The sequence below is a fragment of the Mauremys reevesii genome, linkage group 5 (genome assembly GCF_016161935.1).
Source record: "Mauremys reevesii isolate NIE-2019 linkage group 5, ASM1616193v1, whole genome shotgun sequence".
NCBI lineage: Eukaryota > Metazoa > Chordata > Testudines > Geoemydidae > Mauremys > Mauremys reevesii.
Window position 1 is genome coordinate 39854018 of NC_052627.1, and position 17299 is coordinate 39871316.

General features: G+C 40.3%; 1 protein-coding gene across 5 annotated transcripts in view; it reads right to left on the reverse strand.

The window, feature by feature from the left end:
• PDE5A (phosphodiesterase 5A) overlaps positions 1-17299 on the reverse strand; it is a 94380-nt gene that overhangs the window by 25934 nt on the left and 51147 nt on the right. For 4 of the 5 annotated variants that reach the window (XM_039540005.1, XM_039540009.1, XM_039540010.1 and 1 more), the window contains exons 10-12: positions 11336-11511; positions 9823-9882; positions 993-1139 (exon numbers count right to left, since the gene is read on the reverse strand). In XM_039540005.1, the coding sequence (XP_039395939.1) occupies positions 993-1139; positions 9823-9882; positions 11336-11511 (383 nt within the window). The remainder of the gene's footprint in view (positions 1-992; positions 1140-9822; positions 9883-11335; positions 11512-17299) is intronic. The other variant, XM_039540006.1, reaches the window with a different exon arrangement.

A 17299-nucleotide genomic window follows, 5' to 3' on the forward strand; every position in this document is an offset into this window, starting at 1 on the left:
ATTTATGTATTCACCAGAACCTGTTTCATTTTGAATTAGAGGGAATCCTAAAGGTTTTCTGGAAAAGTGGATTGGAAAGTGAACATGAGCTCCTGCTTTACACCAGATGGAATCAAAGCATAAGAAGAGACAGATGGACCTTGTAAATCATGTAAGTATGATATAAAGGCTTTTAATGCTTATCATATTGTTTGTTGTTATTATTTATGCAGATCCCTGCTAGGTGTTTTACAGAACGAAAAGACACAGATTTTACCGTAGTTTTATGAAAGTGAAAGGTATAAAGGCCAGATCTTCACATGGTGTAAATTGGTCTGAATCTGTTGGCTTAAATGGAGCTATGCTGATTAATGCCAGCTAAGGATCTTGATATCATTTTGTTTAAGGGAATTTTAGTGCTCTTGCAAAAGCTGTCACATTGACAGCAATGGAAAATTAACATCATCCATTCGCAAAAAAGAGCGACGAGCAACAGGCAAGAGCAATATAAGCTGCTACTCCTGTCAATATGCTTTAATCTGAGACTGGAGGGATCAGGGCTGGTGGGAAAAGATAGTTCCATTTTCCACGTCCATTAATGGCTTGGTGTTTCTGGTGAGGGTTCCAACACAGGAGCCAATTGTGGGGGTGCTTTTTTATGATGCAGACACCTGTACATTAGGAACTGTCTACATTGGCACTTTACAGCGCTGAAACTTGCAGCGCTCGGGGGGGGAGGGAGGGAATTGCCCTAAAAATCAGATTAAATGATCTAGTGGTCCCTTCTAATCTTAAATTCTAATAATCTTAAAATATACAAGTCTATGAATTGATGGTCTAGTTGAAAGGCTCTGTATCTCACTACCAATTGCCCCAGCTATCCAGTCCCCCAAATGAGTCTTTCATCCTAAAATTGGTCTTGGCAGTGTGTTGAGGACACACACACATTTTTTTAAGTGAAGTTGTCTGATGTTTTCCCTCCACATGTAAATAGCATTCTGCAGCTTTCATACCTCATGTTTCATTTGGAAATTCTGCACCAGGTTGAGATCAGTGAACATTCGAATTGAACACAGTGTTGTCTCCATATCGGAAAGCTCAAAGTCACTGAAGTAGAAGTCAGTTAGCTTGAGAGATTGTGCAGATGGTACAACAGCCGTCTTGGGAAAAATAAAAGAGAACAAACTGAGCAGTAGCAGTTAGAAAGTCAGGAATAATCGCATCTTTTTGCATCAGGAGAACAGCAATATTCTGATAAAGTTTACCTTTGCATTGTACTGAAAGCTGGTGACTACATTCCCTTGATTATCTCTCCTGATCCTTATTTGTTCAATGTTAATCTTATTTGGTTCTTAGAATTAATGTACATTTATCAATAAGCCAAAATTATTAAAAGGGTTACCTGGACCATCCTTCTGTCACCTAAATTACCCATGGCACTATCATGCCATTGATTTTTAAGCAGGTTTTAGCTGCAATCTTCTAACATGCTCTACTGAAAATGTTCAGAGGCTTGTGAATTAGGGACACAAAAGGCACTTCTCTGACCATAAGACTGCCAAATTTCAAGTTCCTGCTCTAAACCCTGGAAGCGCTAGACCTAAACAAAGAAACAGCTGGAAACTGTTTTAAAGTGGATCAAACTACCCATTTTCTTCTAACCTCATTCTCAGAAATGGCTGAAATTTTACTGCTGAAATGTTTAAAAAAAAAAAAATCACAGCGAGGCCGACTCTTGGCATGGAAAATTTCAGCTCCACCCATGGCAACTTAACTTTCAAAATCTGGCACTACATTTAGCACAAACTATTCCAATGTCTCCAAACATTTTCAGTTTCTTTATACAGCAGTGAAATTCACGATATAAGCCCCTTTGCAGCATCTTCAGGGCCTTTACATTAAGGATGTTAGAAATAAATATCAAGATAAATGAAGCAGAATCTGGCACTATGATCCAAAAGCTCATACCGTTTTTTTTGTATCAAATAAAAAAAGACAGGATTTTTCCAGTGCAGTTCCCTTACAGCTGTTTCAACTATGTATCTATTGATGTGTTTTTTAAAAAATCAGATAAAAATCAAGACAGTGAAAGATAAAAAGGAGGCCTGTGTTTTATCTTTCACCTTTAGCCTTATTGAAGTCCAGGAATATTTCTATTAACACTAATATTGTAATAATGCTGCTCAGCTCTCTCTTGGTAGAAATTACATCCTTCTTTCATAACCGCATTTACTTTCTTCTCACTTTTATTGCTGTGTATTACTTAAATCAGAAATGTAGAATCATGAAACTGAGGTTATGGAAACTGACATTTAAGAAGGAATCTTACATTACTATAAACTGCCTTGGTAGGTGAAGGGGCCATGCTGCCAATATTCTCCATAGGAAATAATGGAGAATATTGGGAAACCTAATGGCCACTCAAAACATAACTCCAAATGCTACAGCTTTTTCACATTGTTTCCCAGTGCAAAAAGAATGATTTAGTGAACGAGGACTACTGTTTTACTTTGCTTTCCTGGAATTCCCAACCTCTTCCACTTATAAAATGGTGATAATAAATACATTATATCACAACATTTATTGCACCTCATTCAAAATAGTTAAAAGGGGGGGGAAGTAGTTCTGTATGTGACACCCTGGCACCCCTTATTCATCACGGTCATGTCATTAGGATACGTTTTGCACAAAGTGTGCCTTGAGAGGTATCATTCTAAAAGTCTTCATCTGCTAGACATTAATATCTTGTTGAATTGTATGTGCTATCATCGTATGTGAAGTTATGAAGTTTGGCTATGTATGTGTTACTGAAACATGTTGTGAGGTTGAAAACACCCACAAGCAGCCTTTCGGGTACAACAGCAAAAAGGCCAAACAATGTTAATGGCTTATTGAGGAAATGCATACAAACACAAGGACTACCCCAGGGACTGTGTACGATAGATCTCTCAGAGACAGCACTACACAATGGGAACTGTTTGACCCAGGTCACAGCAAAAGAGCTTTCCAGTAAGTGGGAAGAAGAAATACAAGGGGGAAATGTCATCATGATGGCACCTCACTCTCCCTACAGCACACCTGAAACACCTGAGGAACAAAGACTGAACTGGGGGAAGTGATGGTCCCAGGCTATAGGGATTTCTAGCCTGTGTATGAAAATCTGGCAAACCCAAGCTGCAAAGCCAAGGCAGCTTGTGCCTTAAGAATCTGCCAGCCAGCTTATCACTCAGGGTGAGAATTTGCTAATTCCTCTAGTATGTTAAGATCAGTTTGAGGTTTTTGTTTATTTACTAGGTAATCTGCTTTGATGTGTTTGCTATCACTTATAGTCAGTTAAAATCTATCTATTGTAGTAATAAACTTATTTTATGTTTTAATCCAAACAGTGTGCATTTGACTAAGATGTCTGGGAAAAATCTCTGCTTTGTTACCACAAGTGTGCATGGTCCTCTTCACATTGAGGGAGAGGCAGACCAGGTATTAAACCCATACACTGGCCAGATTTGACCAAGGCAGGACGATACTGCTCTGGGGTCCTAGGCTGGTGGTTAGAGAGCTTGCCTGTAACTGCAGCTGGGTGTGTCCCTACCTGTGTGAATGCTGGTGAAAGTGCAAGCTTGGGAGGCTTTGCAGCTTGTCACAGCAGCACAGTGTGAGAGGGAGCCCAGGCTGGTGGGTCAGAGGGCTCAGTGGTACCCCAGTTCCAGGGGGAACCCGTCACACTGCAGTCAGAGTAATTTTGTGATTCTCAATATGGGAGATTCTGATCTTTTCCCCAATAAATTAACATCCCCTCCAGTGAGAGATTTCAACTGTCTTGAGGCATATTAAACACAGAGCATATGAGCCGGCTCTGTTGGGGGGTGGAACTCGCAGGACTTTAATAATGCAGAGTGCAATGGCTTGCTATATCATCACCATCCTTTTAGTGGCGTATCAACTCTCCCCCAGCTATACAAAGTGAAGCAAGCACAAGGCCTTTGCAACCAGATCTTTCATGAGGTAACACAGCAGGAGCTCAGCAGGACATTTTCTCATGCCTGCATTCTGACCTCTTCTATAATTTATCTCTTTCTATTCACTGATCTCCTGCCTTTGATGCCCACGTGGGAAGAAAAGCAACAAGCTTCTCCCCAACCGAGAGATAGAAAGCCATTTTAACTATTGTTCCCAGCCTGTACTATTGAAATACTCCGTACCTTCTAAATGTAGTATTAACCTCCCAAACAACCACTTCTTTCATCCAAAATGTTCACTTTTTCAACCTCAGCAAAATTACAAACTGGCACAGCATAGGGAAGGAAAGAAGAGGAGCTACCGCTACCTTTCTCTGCATAACTGTGGTGCAATGAGCTGGCCTATAATTACTGTTGCTTATTGTATGTATTTTGATGGTGTTAGGAGCCCCCAATTAGGGACTCCAATCATAGTCACCTGGTGAAAATATTCTTTGAGGGGAGCTAAGTGAAACGGTCAGGCCCTGCTCTCCAGTGTGTGCGTATGGATCACTCTCTCTATCCTGGCCCAGTGTGGAGGAGAAGCCCCAGTGAGTGTGTGACCCAAGGACCTCTTGATGCCAACTGGGGTACATATGGATTACAGAGATTCTCTGGGTCTGGTATCTACATACTAGTCTGCCAAAGAATGCCATGTAAGTTCTCTAATGAAAGCCTGTGCCACACTCATCATAGTAAGATGCATGTATGGACAATATGTGAGGAGCTATGGATAGATACTACAAATTATGTTCTCTAGGTCTGTATGTAAAGGCAGGTCACCAAATGGTGACCCATATACTCCTGTAAGGAGGGAGGAAAGAGATCTCTCCCTAGCTGGTCATGTGAAACTGAGTATTATATGGGTCCCAGGGATGCCCATTTACAGTCTGAACAAAATGCTAACCAGTAGATTGTGGGGACTTTAAGAACTAACAAGAAAAGCAGGGCCTGTTTAGGAGAAAAGCTAATGAACGTTTGGAACTATACCTGGGGTGCAGATGAATCCCCAGTATTCTTTCAGTCTGTGAGGACAAGCCACCAGCAGGCTTGATCTTATGAAAGAGAGATCTCAAATAACCTGATTGAAAATACTGGGAAAAGGAGTTAGGGTAAACTATTCTGTAGGAGTTAAGTTTAGGCTCTAAAAAATTTTATGATTTCGTTTTATATATGACCATTTGTTTCTAATATTCTTGCTTTCCATCACTTGAATCTCTGTTCTTTGATGATAAACTTATTCTTGTTTTCACTATAAAAGTATCTAAGTGCTGTGTGTTAAGTGGAGTGATTATTTGGAGTTAAAACGAATAAGCTGGGGTGTACTATTCCTTCAAGAGTGGTAAAATCTGTGAGTCCTGTGAGTGCAGTGGAACAGAGGCTGGCACTCCACAGGGACACTCGGAGGGTTCAGGGGTTGGTGTGCGCCCGTTGTTTGCCAGCAGAGACCGTGGGGCTGAGAAGGAAATACTAGGATTTTCTCGTGGTGTTTCGTAGAGCTCTTATCTTGTACCCCCTTTTGTTCAACATGTATATTCAGTCATTGGAAGAATTAGTGATGAGGCTTGAGCTGGCAGTGTTTTCAGTATGATGGTGACACCCAGTTCTTTTTCTGAATTTCATCTGACCCAAATGCCTTACCTGGTGTTTGATAGGAATATAAGCCTGGATGAGGACTAGCTGACTGAAGGTGACTCATATTGCTGGGTTTAATATGCCTCCAGACGGTATTAAGATAGAAGTGATGCTGGTGAGATGGGGTAAGCAACTGAAGGTATTGCAGAGATCTTATCTGGCCCTTTAACAGACACTGTGAGCCCACCATTTGTTACTCCAGTTAAAGATCTGGGGCATTACTAGATCCCCAGCTGCAGTTAGATGATCATGTAGCAGCAGTGACTGGGAGAGCTTCTTTGCTCATACATACCTGGCCAGGAGACTGAGATCATTTCTTTTGGTTATGAACCTTGCTACCAGGATCCAGGCCATTGTCTCCTTGAGATTAGACTCCTGCAATGCGCTCAACAAGAGGCTGCACTCTAAATCAACTCAGAAAATGATGCTAGGGCAGGAAGTGGCAGCCTCTTTGGCAAATGGGCTTTCCTGCTGTATGGGGGCACCCAGCCCCCGAGGCTTGAGCTCAGGTGGCTAGTCTGAGTCTCTGATGGAGCCACAACATTCACCCTTCTATTTTTAGCATGCTAGCTCGAGCCCTACTATTGTGAGTCTGTCTACCCAGGATGGAGTGCTCACTCCCAGCTGCAGTGTAGACATACCCTTAAAACCTAACGTCCTACCATTGACCAGCACAGGTCACAATCTGAAATGATGAAATTCAAAAAATAAACTGGAAACATTGAGAAATTATTCATAATGTATATTTGCCCCATTTTTCACCCAGCTATAGAACTAATCAGAATGTTTTGAACTTTGATGAAATTTCAAAATTTGAAGGAAAAAATATTCCAATAATTTCTCCCCATTTTTAGGCTAATGCCAGTTTTAATCTATAAAGATCTAAAGCTTTTGGGATCAGCTTAGGTGAGAAACCACATCTCTTAAGGTAAGGCTCCCAGTGGTACAGAAGAGACACTCCCCCTGGCCAGCTTTAAAAAAAAAAAAGGAAGCTGCTGGCAGGGCCTTCCCTGTCAGGAACCCTGCACTCTGGAGTCAACCCCCATCCTTGATCACAATAGCACAAACCTGCTGACCTTCAACACATGTTACAAATCCAATCACTTTTCCAGGCTTTTGGAGAGGGAAGGTGAATGCGCTGTGGGCTGGAGTCTGTGGTTGGTGTGTCTTATGTTTTTCCATTTGTGGTTTCAGGGAGGCTGCAGTTATTTTTGTGTGTATTGGTTTGATTGTATTTTTAACATATGGCAGAAGCACCAGAGCCTTGGTATATAAAAACAGAATAGAAAACGCTCCATTCTTTTCGACAAATCAACATAAATAAATAAACAAACATTGGCATGCTCAGTAGTGCTCATCACATTGTGAATTATGACCAGCAGAAGGTCTATTGATTTGGCTTGGGTTTTCTCTTAAAAAAATAATAGTTCCTCCACAAAGATGTTATAGGCAGTAAAAAAGAATGATTCTTTAGAATATTATTCAAACTCTGAATGATGAAATGCAAAACAGAATGCAAGTTTTCTTTTTGATGTCATCTATCACTATCATGTGCAGTTTAATTCTTTTATTCACTTAAAGGAGGCTCACTGTAAATAAAGATCTGTTTCACAAAGTAGCAAGACTGACAAAGGCCTATTGTTTTCTGCAATAGGAAAGTGGAGCAGGCTAGCAACCAGAGGCCCTTCATGGTCCTACAATTTCTACAAAAGGAAAACAGTTCACTAGTGGTCTCTGAATCCTGAGAGAGCCACCAGATGGTTGGGAGGAAATTGGCCACTGGCAGCCTCCCCAGAAGATCTGTGGTGTAGCTTGTTAAGCCACCAATGTGTTATTATTTTACATTCTCTAGATGTACACATGAGACTTGAACAGCATAAGTGCCAAGTTCAAAGAAAGTGGAAAAAGCAAGCTTCCACTGTTAGCCTCAGTCTGAAGGCCAAATTCGCCCCTGACATTGTTTTAATAAACAAATCTAGAAAGCATTTCCAAATTTAGCAAAATTTGCCTTTCGTTTTAAAACTTTTGACTTCAGTTACCACCACCGATCTCAAGCTTATCTTTGGTCTCAGAGAGAAGAGCCAGCAACAGAGTGAATCCAAACAAAAGTCTGGCATGTGTAGGAGTTAAGTACTGAGTGGTAAACCAAGCCATAAACAAGGCAATAGCTGAGTTGGGAGCAAAATATAGAGCACAGAAAAAGTTAGCTGAGAAGCAAACAGGAGAGTGCAGCATGGGAGCTGTTAGGGTAGTAGAGTCCTTTGACACTAAGAGTTTCCAAGAAATGAAGAGACATTCCAAAGTATGAAACACCATTTGCCATAACAATAATAATACTCTGCACTTCTATAGCACTTTCAATCGGAGGCTCTCAAAGCACTTTACAATCAATGATGAACTAAAAAGAATGGCAAACGAAGGATCAAAATCAGTCTGGTGTGGGGGGACATACGCAACGAATGAAAAAACATAAGGGATACCCATCTTGAAATATAATCTGCCCTCTCTGATTTGGAGGAAGGATGGAAAGGTTTGAGTGGCAGATGAAGTCAATGAGAAGAAAGTCACAAAAAGAGACAAACTGGAAAGAGACAAAAGGGATCTTCAAGAAAGATAAGGCAATTTGAGAGAATGCAGAGCATAGCAGAGGCTATGAGAACTGAAGAAAGATGGAGGAATGTGGCTTAAATGAAAGCTAAAAGCTGTAAGAAGAAAAGATAATGTACAAAAGAACTGTTTTAACAGTTGTGCCTGCAGTTGGTATTCTGTCCTCAGACTAAGAACCCAGCAGAGATCAGCAGTCCAATCAGTGATCAAGAGGCAAGCCCTAAATGGAAGCCACTAGAAAGAAGAGGAATGTTCTCCTGGGTGGTATCTCTGTTGGAGAAAAGTGGCCCAAGAAAGTGTGCCCAATAAAGAAAACACAATTGTTGCCTTCTAGGGACTAGGACAATAGGTGTCAAAGCCAGGAGTACTGTATCAGACACAGAAGAGATAAGAAGGGAAAAGAGATAGATGGATGGCCTTAGATAAGTTAGAAGTATACCTAATGATAACAAGCTTCAATTTTATAATGAAAATGTGGTGACTGAGATCTACAAGGAAGAACAAACAGTGGGCATCAGCAATATGTCCCAGAACAGGAGGAGTGAGACTGAAACATGTCTTGACCTACTAGATGCTTGGGGTAGTAGATGTTAACTGCAGAAGTACAGAATGAGCAAAGGAGGGGAATTAATTATAATATCCCAGGATTACTATTTAGATAGGAGTTGATAGAAAAACAAAATTTCTGTCCTGTGTAAATTCTGATATTTCAACATTTGTTTTCATCCCAAAGCAGATGGAAACTTGAAATAGAAAACATTTTGTGGAATAAAAAGTTATCAAAAATTTTGATCCAGAAATATAAAAAATTTCATTTTGGGATAATGTTAAACTCTGCGTCTGCCTGAGCTGCCATGGTGCCTCATGGTAGTTGTAGTATCAGACCCCAATGCCCCCATTCTCCCTATGGGCCTAGCTCCCTGGCTAGACTACATCTCCCATGATGCACTGCGGTCTTTTCATGTCCCATGATTAAGGCTGCGTGTCTGCCAAAGAGGTCATGGATACCATGACTTTCCATTATCTCCATGACTTCCGCAGCAGCCACCAGCAGCAGTTTGGGTGTGTGGGAGGGGGCTCAGGGCTAGGGGCAGGGGATTGGGGTGCGGGGTGGCACTCACCTCAGGGTAGAGGGGCTCCCCAGCTCCCACCGGCATGTCCCTGCAGCTTCTAGGTGAAGGGGCCAGTCCTGGGCTGCATGCCACTGCATGCTCCCCACAACACGAGCGGGGGGGTCCCGGGCTGCGTGTCACCCACTTCCCCCCCAGCACCAACAGGGGTCCCAGGCCAGCCTCCCCACCACCCATAGCCCCCTCGCCCAAGTTTTAGTTAGGGGTATATAGTAAAAGTCATGGACAGGTCATGGGCCATGAATTTCTGTTTACTGCCCGTGACCTGTCCATGACTTTCACTAAAAATACCTGTGACTAAAACATAGCCTTGCCCATGATACACCAACGAAACTCAGCAACAGATTTATTTTCATTGTAACTTAAGACATCTAATTAACATAAGCACTTTTGAAAACGTTACCCTGCACATTGGACCATCTTTCATTGCTCAATATATTAATGCATTTTTACTATTATTTAAAAAATGCTATTACCGCTGTTACCTGCAGCTCCCTTGTTTCCTCCTCAGTGGCTGAAGCATGATATGAGAGGACCTATGGGATAAGGAATGAAGAAACCTAAGTACAAATAAAAGCATACAATGTAAAAGCAACTGAATCTTTTTTTTTTTAAGAGATAAAGGTTGAGATTATGCCTGCAATGTACTGACTTTAATGAAGCTCTGCATGAGCATCGGAGTGCTCATCATAGCGGCTTCTTGATATAGCCAGGCCAAGAAAATCTATAAATGAGCAAAGAGCTCTGATTTAAAACAAAACAAAAAAAAATAAACCACCAAAACCCCTTCTCTTGGGAAAGCTTTCATATCTCATTTCAAAGACAAATATCTCACAGCACAGCTATAAACTATGGGATGACACTGTTCCCAAAATAAGTCCCTTTCTTTCATGGTTGTATAACTCAGACATTAAAGAAAAATCCATCCTGGATAAAATTTGGAAGAAGGTGTTTCAGTCCAGGAGAAAATATTTTTGTTTTAAATTAACAAAACAAAACAAAAACAAAAAAACCCAACAACCCATATATTTTTTATTTGTGAGAATAAAAGAGAGGAGAATGCTACTGTGTTGAGTTCGTTTAAACATATGTGCAACTAAGAGACCAGCTCTGGCTTTTTTTTAAAAAGACATTTTTTACAGCCTCTACAGAATTTTATTTTTTAAATGATAAACCAGCAGAGTCACTAATATGACCTGTAAATAAACCACCCAACCTTATTTTTAAAAAGCACTGAAATTACTTGACAGTACGGTTATCATGTGCCCCACTTGAAGCGACTAACTACATGTTTAAATGAGAGTTGTAATGTTTCCTTTAGAAGTTATTGGGTACATAATCCACATTTTAGAAATTTTGCAAACACTCTTATTTACATATTGGACAGATCCAAAGTCTACAAAATGTAAGTTTCAGGCTTACAGTTATCTTCTAAGTAATTCAGCATATCATGCTAGAACCTCCTTTAACACCACGGTCATTAAACCTAACAGTAAACAATTCAAAGGCTAGGACCAGATGACATTCATGCTTAATATACTTTGATGGAGTTCGAGGAAGTTGCAGAAAGCCTACAGTAATCCTGCTGTTATTGTATATGCTGGTTTGTCTAAAGAACTGAGCCAAAATCATCACAGAAAACCTCAAACAAAGAGGACACCCCTAATCCTCCACACCATTTCCTCTTTCTGTGTAATTGGACAAACCAACTGTGTTGATCACTGTAGTCAGTGTGCAGCCTGGTGTTTAGGGAAGGCAGACTCACTGGATCCCATGAGTGTAGTTAAAATACAACACCACATAAAATATGATGCATTCAAATATGGAAACAAGCAGCAAATAAGTGTAGCTCCTGTTAATGCAGGGGGCCAAATTCTGCTCACTTTACTCATCTGAGTAGTTTTAGGTTGTGAGTAGGGAAAGCAGAATTTGGACCAAAATTAGATTATATACTGAGCCAAATAAGGATTGCCTAGATTTTGAGCTCACCTCTAATGTCACCATCTGCTTGGCCATGGCTCTCTCCACAACTTCATACATCTGTGTATTCTGGATCCCCAAGCCACAAAAGATGACAAAGGCTTCCAGAAACTGTTCATCATTTCTGTTGAAAGCCTTGATTTTGCCCAAGTTTTCTTCCATCTTATTTACAAGCTGACAAACCCCTACATCAGGTCACAGGAATGAAAAGACGTAATATAGCAATTGCTAAAATACCACACTTATGTGAAACAAAACAGAACAAGATATTAGCTCTCTGAATTCTTATAGTCTATAAAACAAATAATCAATGTATTTTTAAAACAAATATATACAGGACACAAATCAGAATGCTATAAAAGGACTTTACTAGATTTATTTTCATATGCCAAAGAATAAAAACTACACTACTATATGTTGTTCTGTGGATTTACAAGTATTCATTAAGATCTACAATGCAGATATGTAGCTCTGTATAGCCTGCATTATCTTGCAAAATTCTACAGGGCAGTTTTCTTCTTGACTTATTGTTAAAAGATTGAAGGACAAATTGTCTTTAGGGATTAAGTCAGAGGCTAATTAGATTTTTGTAACCATGCCAAAAGAACAGTTTTGAATGTCAGGATAGTGGCACATAAAGTTTTCACTTCCTTATTTGAAACAAGACCGGAAAGTTAAAAAAAAAAACTAAACTGAAAATATTTCAAGTTCAGGCTCAAAGTTCAAGTGTGCTTGCTATGATCTACGGCAGTGGTGGGCAAACTGTGACCCGTCAAGGGTAATCTGTTGGTGGGCCGCGAGACAGTGTTTACATTGACCATCCATAGGCACGGCCGCCCGCAGCTCCCAGTGGCCGCAGTTTGCCGTTCCCAGCCAATGAGAGCTGCAGGAAGCAATGCGGGCCACAGGGGCGTGGTGGCTGCCACTTCCTGCAGCTCCCATTGGCTGGGAACAGCGAACCATGGCCACTGGGAGCTGCGGGCAGCCATGCCTGCAGACGGTCAAAATAAACACTGTCTCATGGCCCACCAGAAGATTACCCTGATGAGCTGCGTGCGGCCCATGGACCGCAGGTTGCCCATCGCTGTTCTATGGAGATGTGGTCTCTCCAATAAAGGGCCCGATCAAAGCCCATGTAAGTCACTGAAAAGCCTCCTGTTGACTTCAGTTGGGTTTGGATCAAGCCCTAACTGCAGATGGCTTATTATTAAAAATAAACAGCTATAGATGTTATCACCAAGTTCTACTGACTTTGTTCAGTAATATACACACAGAACTTTCTGTGTATACGCCTCTAACATTTTTTACTATGAGGGCAAACACTTGCCTGATCAAATGTAAATAATTATGCCACTGGGAAGTTACAGATGAACAATTAAAAATTATAATGAGTTAGGAAATGCAAAAGTTATGATTGAAGATATAGTTTTGTCATATTGCATATTCTGTGCTTTTTATGCCTCACGTTTAACAGTTTAAACAATAATATATTAAACTATATATTTCACCAATAAAATAGGAATACAAAACACTATTTTGGGTGACACCCAACTAACACTGCTATTGGAACTGTAACTTTTGCATTTTCTTGCTTCTGGAATTACACCACTGTAAATGGGAGCAGAATTTGGATCCCTGGATTTTTGTTTCTTATAATATGCAGTCCTAGGGTCAGAGTCTCAACAATGCCAGAGCTGCTCTCAGCTTCTGAAAAGGGGAGTGGGGGTGGGGTGGGAATTATAATGGAAACGATTTTGCAACTATATCGAGAGCGGGTGTAATCAGCACCTTTTTAAGGCCTTATATAAACTACAGAATGTTTACAGAAAATTCCCACCATTGCTAGCAATCTACACTTATGGTCTAAAATTACTCATTTTACATTAAGGAAAAACAAGAAGAAAGATCAAAGTCTTGACGTGTCTTCTCTGTAACAGTCTATAGCAACTCTGAGTACAAAATGATTGCTGCACCTACATATGGAATGAGTTCTTTGAAATGTAAAGATTCTGTACACAGAACAGTTTCCAATCTACTTATAGCACAGTAACAGTGTCCCTTTTTTTTGCCAAATTATGCCCTATTATGGGAAATTCTCCCAAACCAGATCCTGCTCTCACAGAGATCAATAGGAATGTTGCAATTGAATTATAAACTTTTTGGGGCAAAATCTGTCTTTTTGTGATGTAGGAGTATGGTGTCTAGCACAGTGATTCACTGATCCCTCATTGGGACCTTTCAGCACTACAGCTATATAGATAATACACAACAACGAATAAGAATTCACTGGGAAATGGATTGGTTTCCCTCTGTGGAAGAGGAACTGATCTATCATTAGACTCTTTTGAGGGTGTGGGACAATCTCATGGATCTCACTTTCGGCTCTCTGTTTAGTGCTGTTTATGACATTATAATCATTTCCATAGCAACTGTGATGTAATGAATAGGGGATGATGACTTCCAGCAGTGACTAAACCAGAAGATCAGATGAACTCTGAAACACATAGATTTTGTTTTCATGTAAATGACTCTATTAATAAAAACGGGGAGAGAATTACAGTAAATATACTGCATGATATATAAGCCAAAGCACTCTCTAAATAGAATGTTTTTCAAAAGTTTTCCCATGAGGCATCAATGGTTCCATGCACGTCAGAATTAAAGGAGCCCAAATTCTTTTTTGGGGCATACTTATAAAACCACAGAAGGTTTCTATAATGCTCTCAGCACATATTTAAAGGGTATGCAAGCTCAAAAGGAGACCAAACAGAAAGGTTTTCTTTCTTTGTTGCAGATGGAGAAAGCTGCTCTCCCAGAAAAATTTACTGTTCTTATCAGAGACGTTTAGCTTAAAAATAAAAATATACCTACATAATGCAGCCTGCCTGAGATGTTTAATCATGAATTTAAACAGCAAACAACAATAGAAAAACCTGTCGGAGGAGTTAAAAGTCTGTCCTAGACAACAAGCAAAGTGAAAAATTCCTACTTGTGCCCAAATCATTTCAATCTTCAACTCAACCTTCTGGGCATCGGTAGAGTATTCAAAACAAGAGATCATCCAGTGCACTACAGTCCCATAAAAGCAGCTGGTATAAAATGTAAATCCTGAGAACTAGACAAGTTAAAGATAATTCCTCTCTGAGGACCTTCTGTTTCCATCAGCTACATGGAGCTGACGGCTAAGAACAATCTGTCTCCATGAAATGAAGCCCAAAAATACATATGGAGGTAGGAGCGCTGACTATGAAGTATTCTCCCATTTCCCAAATGTAGTAATTGGAAACCCTTCTACAAAACAACACACACTTGGGATTCTGCAGAATTCAATGGTGTGGGTGGTTGAGAAATAGGAAGCTGGATGACAACTGCTGTCAGAAACCAACACACGACAGTTTGGTTGATCACAGGATGACTATGAGCCACCAATGTGATATGGCTGTTAAAAAAGCTAATGCGGTCTTGGGATGCATCAGGCAAGGTATTTCCAGTAAAGATAAGGAGGTGTTAGTACCATTATACAAGGCACTGGTGAGACCTCATATTGTGTGTAGTTCTGGTCTCCCATGTTTAAGAAGGATGAATTCAAACTGGAACAGGTACAGAGAAGGGTTACTAGGATGATCCGAGGAATGGAAAACCTGTCTTATGAAAGGAGATTCAAAGAGCTTGGCTTGTTTAGCCTAACCAAAAGAAGGCTGAGGGGAGATATGATTGCTCTCTATAAATATATCAGAGGGATAAATATCAGGGAGGGAGAGGAATTATTTAAGCTCAGTACCGATGTGGACACAAGAACAAATGGATATAAACTGGACACTAGGAAGTTTAGACTTGAAATTAGACAAAGTTTCTAACCATTAGAGGAGTGAAGTTCTGGAACATCCTTCCAAGGGGAGTAGTGGGGGCAAAAGACATATCTGGCTTCAAGACTAAGCTTGATAAGTTTATGGAGGGGACGGTATGATGGGATAGCCTAATTTTGGCAATTAATTGATCTTTGATTATTAGCAGGTAAATATGCCCAATGGTCTGTGATAGCATGTTAGATGGGGTGGGATCTGAGTTACTACAGAGAATTCTTTCCTGGGTGCTGGCTGGTGAGTCTTGCCCACATGCTCAGGGTTTAACTGATCGCCATATTTGGGGTTGGGAAGGAATTTTCCTCCAGGGAAGATTGGCAGAGGCCATGGAGGTTTTTCACCTTTCTCTGCGGCATGGGGCACAGGTCACTTGCTGGAGGATTCTCTGCACCTTGAGGTCTTTAAACCATGATTTGAGGACTTCAGTAACTCAGACATAGGTTAGGGGTTTGTTACAGGAGCGGGTGGGTGAGGTTCTGTGGCCTGCATTGTGCAGAGGGTCAGACTAGATGATCATAATGGTCCCTTCTGACCTTAAGTCTATGAGACAGAAACTGTCCCCATTATATAGTCTTGGGTAACTTCTTGCTGCTGGAAAAGGCACATATAAATGGTTTCTAACCCTGCAAATCTACAGACCAGGGATAACATTTTAAAAAGCACCAAAGTGACTTTAGGGTACATTCACACTTCAAGCTGGAGGTGGAATGTCCAGCTGGGGTAGCGTACATGCACTCACTTTGATCAAATTAGCATGCCAAAAACCGAAGTGTGGCTGTGGTAATGTGGGTGGTGGGACAGGCTAGCTGTCCAGAGTATGTTCCCTATATACTTACTCAGGTGGCTAGCCCATCCTGCTACAGCTAAACTGTTATTTTTAGATCCCTAGTTCAATCAAAGCTAACATATGTATGTCTACCGAAGCTGGAAATTACACTTCTAGCTCAAAGTGAAGATACACTGTATGAACTGAAGTTCCACTTTCAAAAAAATGACTTGCATATAGGAACTGAAATCCTGTTTGACAGTCAACAGGCCTTAAGGTCCTAGATGCCTCTTTTAGTCTCTTTTGAAATGGGACTTAGATGCTTTCGAAAATGTTACCCTATAGGACCAATAACAGCATTGCCACTGTGCTGTCACAGAAGCAATAGAATCCTAGAAAGAGTAAGTAGGGGCAGACACTGTGGGTCAGTGCTCTAAGAGCTGTACAAGTAATATGCAGGATACAGGGAAAAAACTATGAGAACATGAGCTGCCCTTGTTAATCTTAGGGTAAAAACTCATCAGGGAAATGAGAAAGTGGCAGGAGATAAATGATCATGTTTTAAATATTTTCATTTTAACTCCCAAATCAACTTTTCCTGGAGCTTGCTTCTTTACTAACACAAAGAAACATTCTGACCACCATCAGATGCAACAAAAATTATAAATAAAACCCTGCTTATTTTTGTTCCTATTTCAGTTTTTTTTAAAGAAAACTAACTGCTCACTTGAAGAATGGGTGGTTGACCTATAGCAATAATGGAGATGCTTACACTAAATGGGAGAAACATCAGAAAGTGAGACAAAATCTGGAGCTATGTGGATCCCATGAAAGGATTATACAATTGTACTCACCAAGCAAAACACAGTACCAACCATCTCACCTTACGATTGAAACCACTGATTTCTTAAAGAAATATCTCATAACTGCATGAAATATAAAACCTGTTGTAACTTTACACAAGACCATACATTTATTATATTCACCCACTTGCAGACATTTTTCTGTTCTTTGGGGCTGATTCACCGCTTACTTACAGTAAATTACATCAGTAAGTGAAATCCAGTGATTTCAGTGGAGTTACTCTAGATTTACACAAGTGTAATGGGGAATAGAAGTAGATTTTCTCTTTACAGCTTTGTTCAAACAACAAATAAGATCTTGTAATAAGACGTTACAGACTATAGTAAAAGATTACATCAACATAAAATGAAAAACGTGACGAAGTGTCATTTATTACCTTGGGCCTGTTCCACTAGCTAAAGGATATAGATGCTGAATTATTCTGCATAATAATTACTCTAAATAAGTCATACAAGTAACATCTAGCTGCTTGGCCGGATC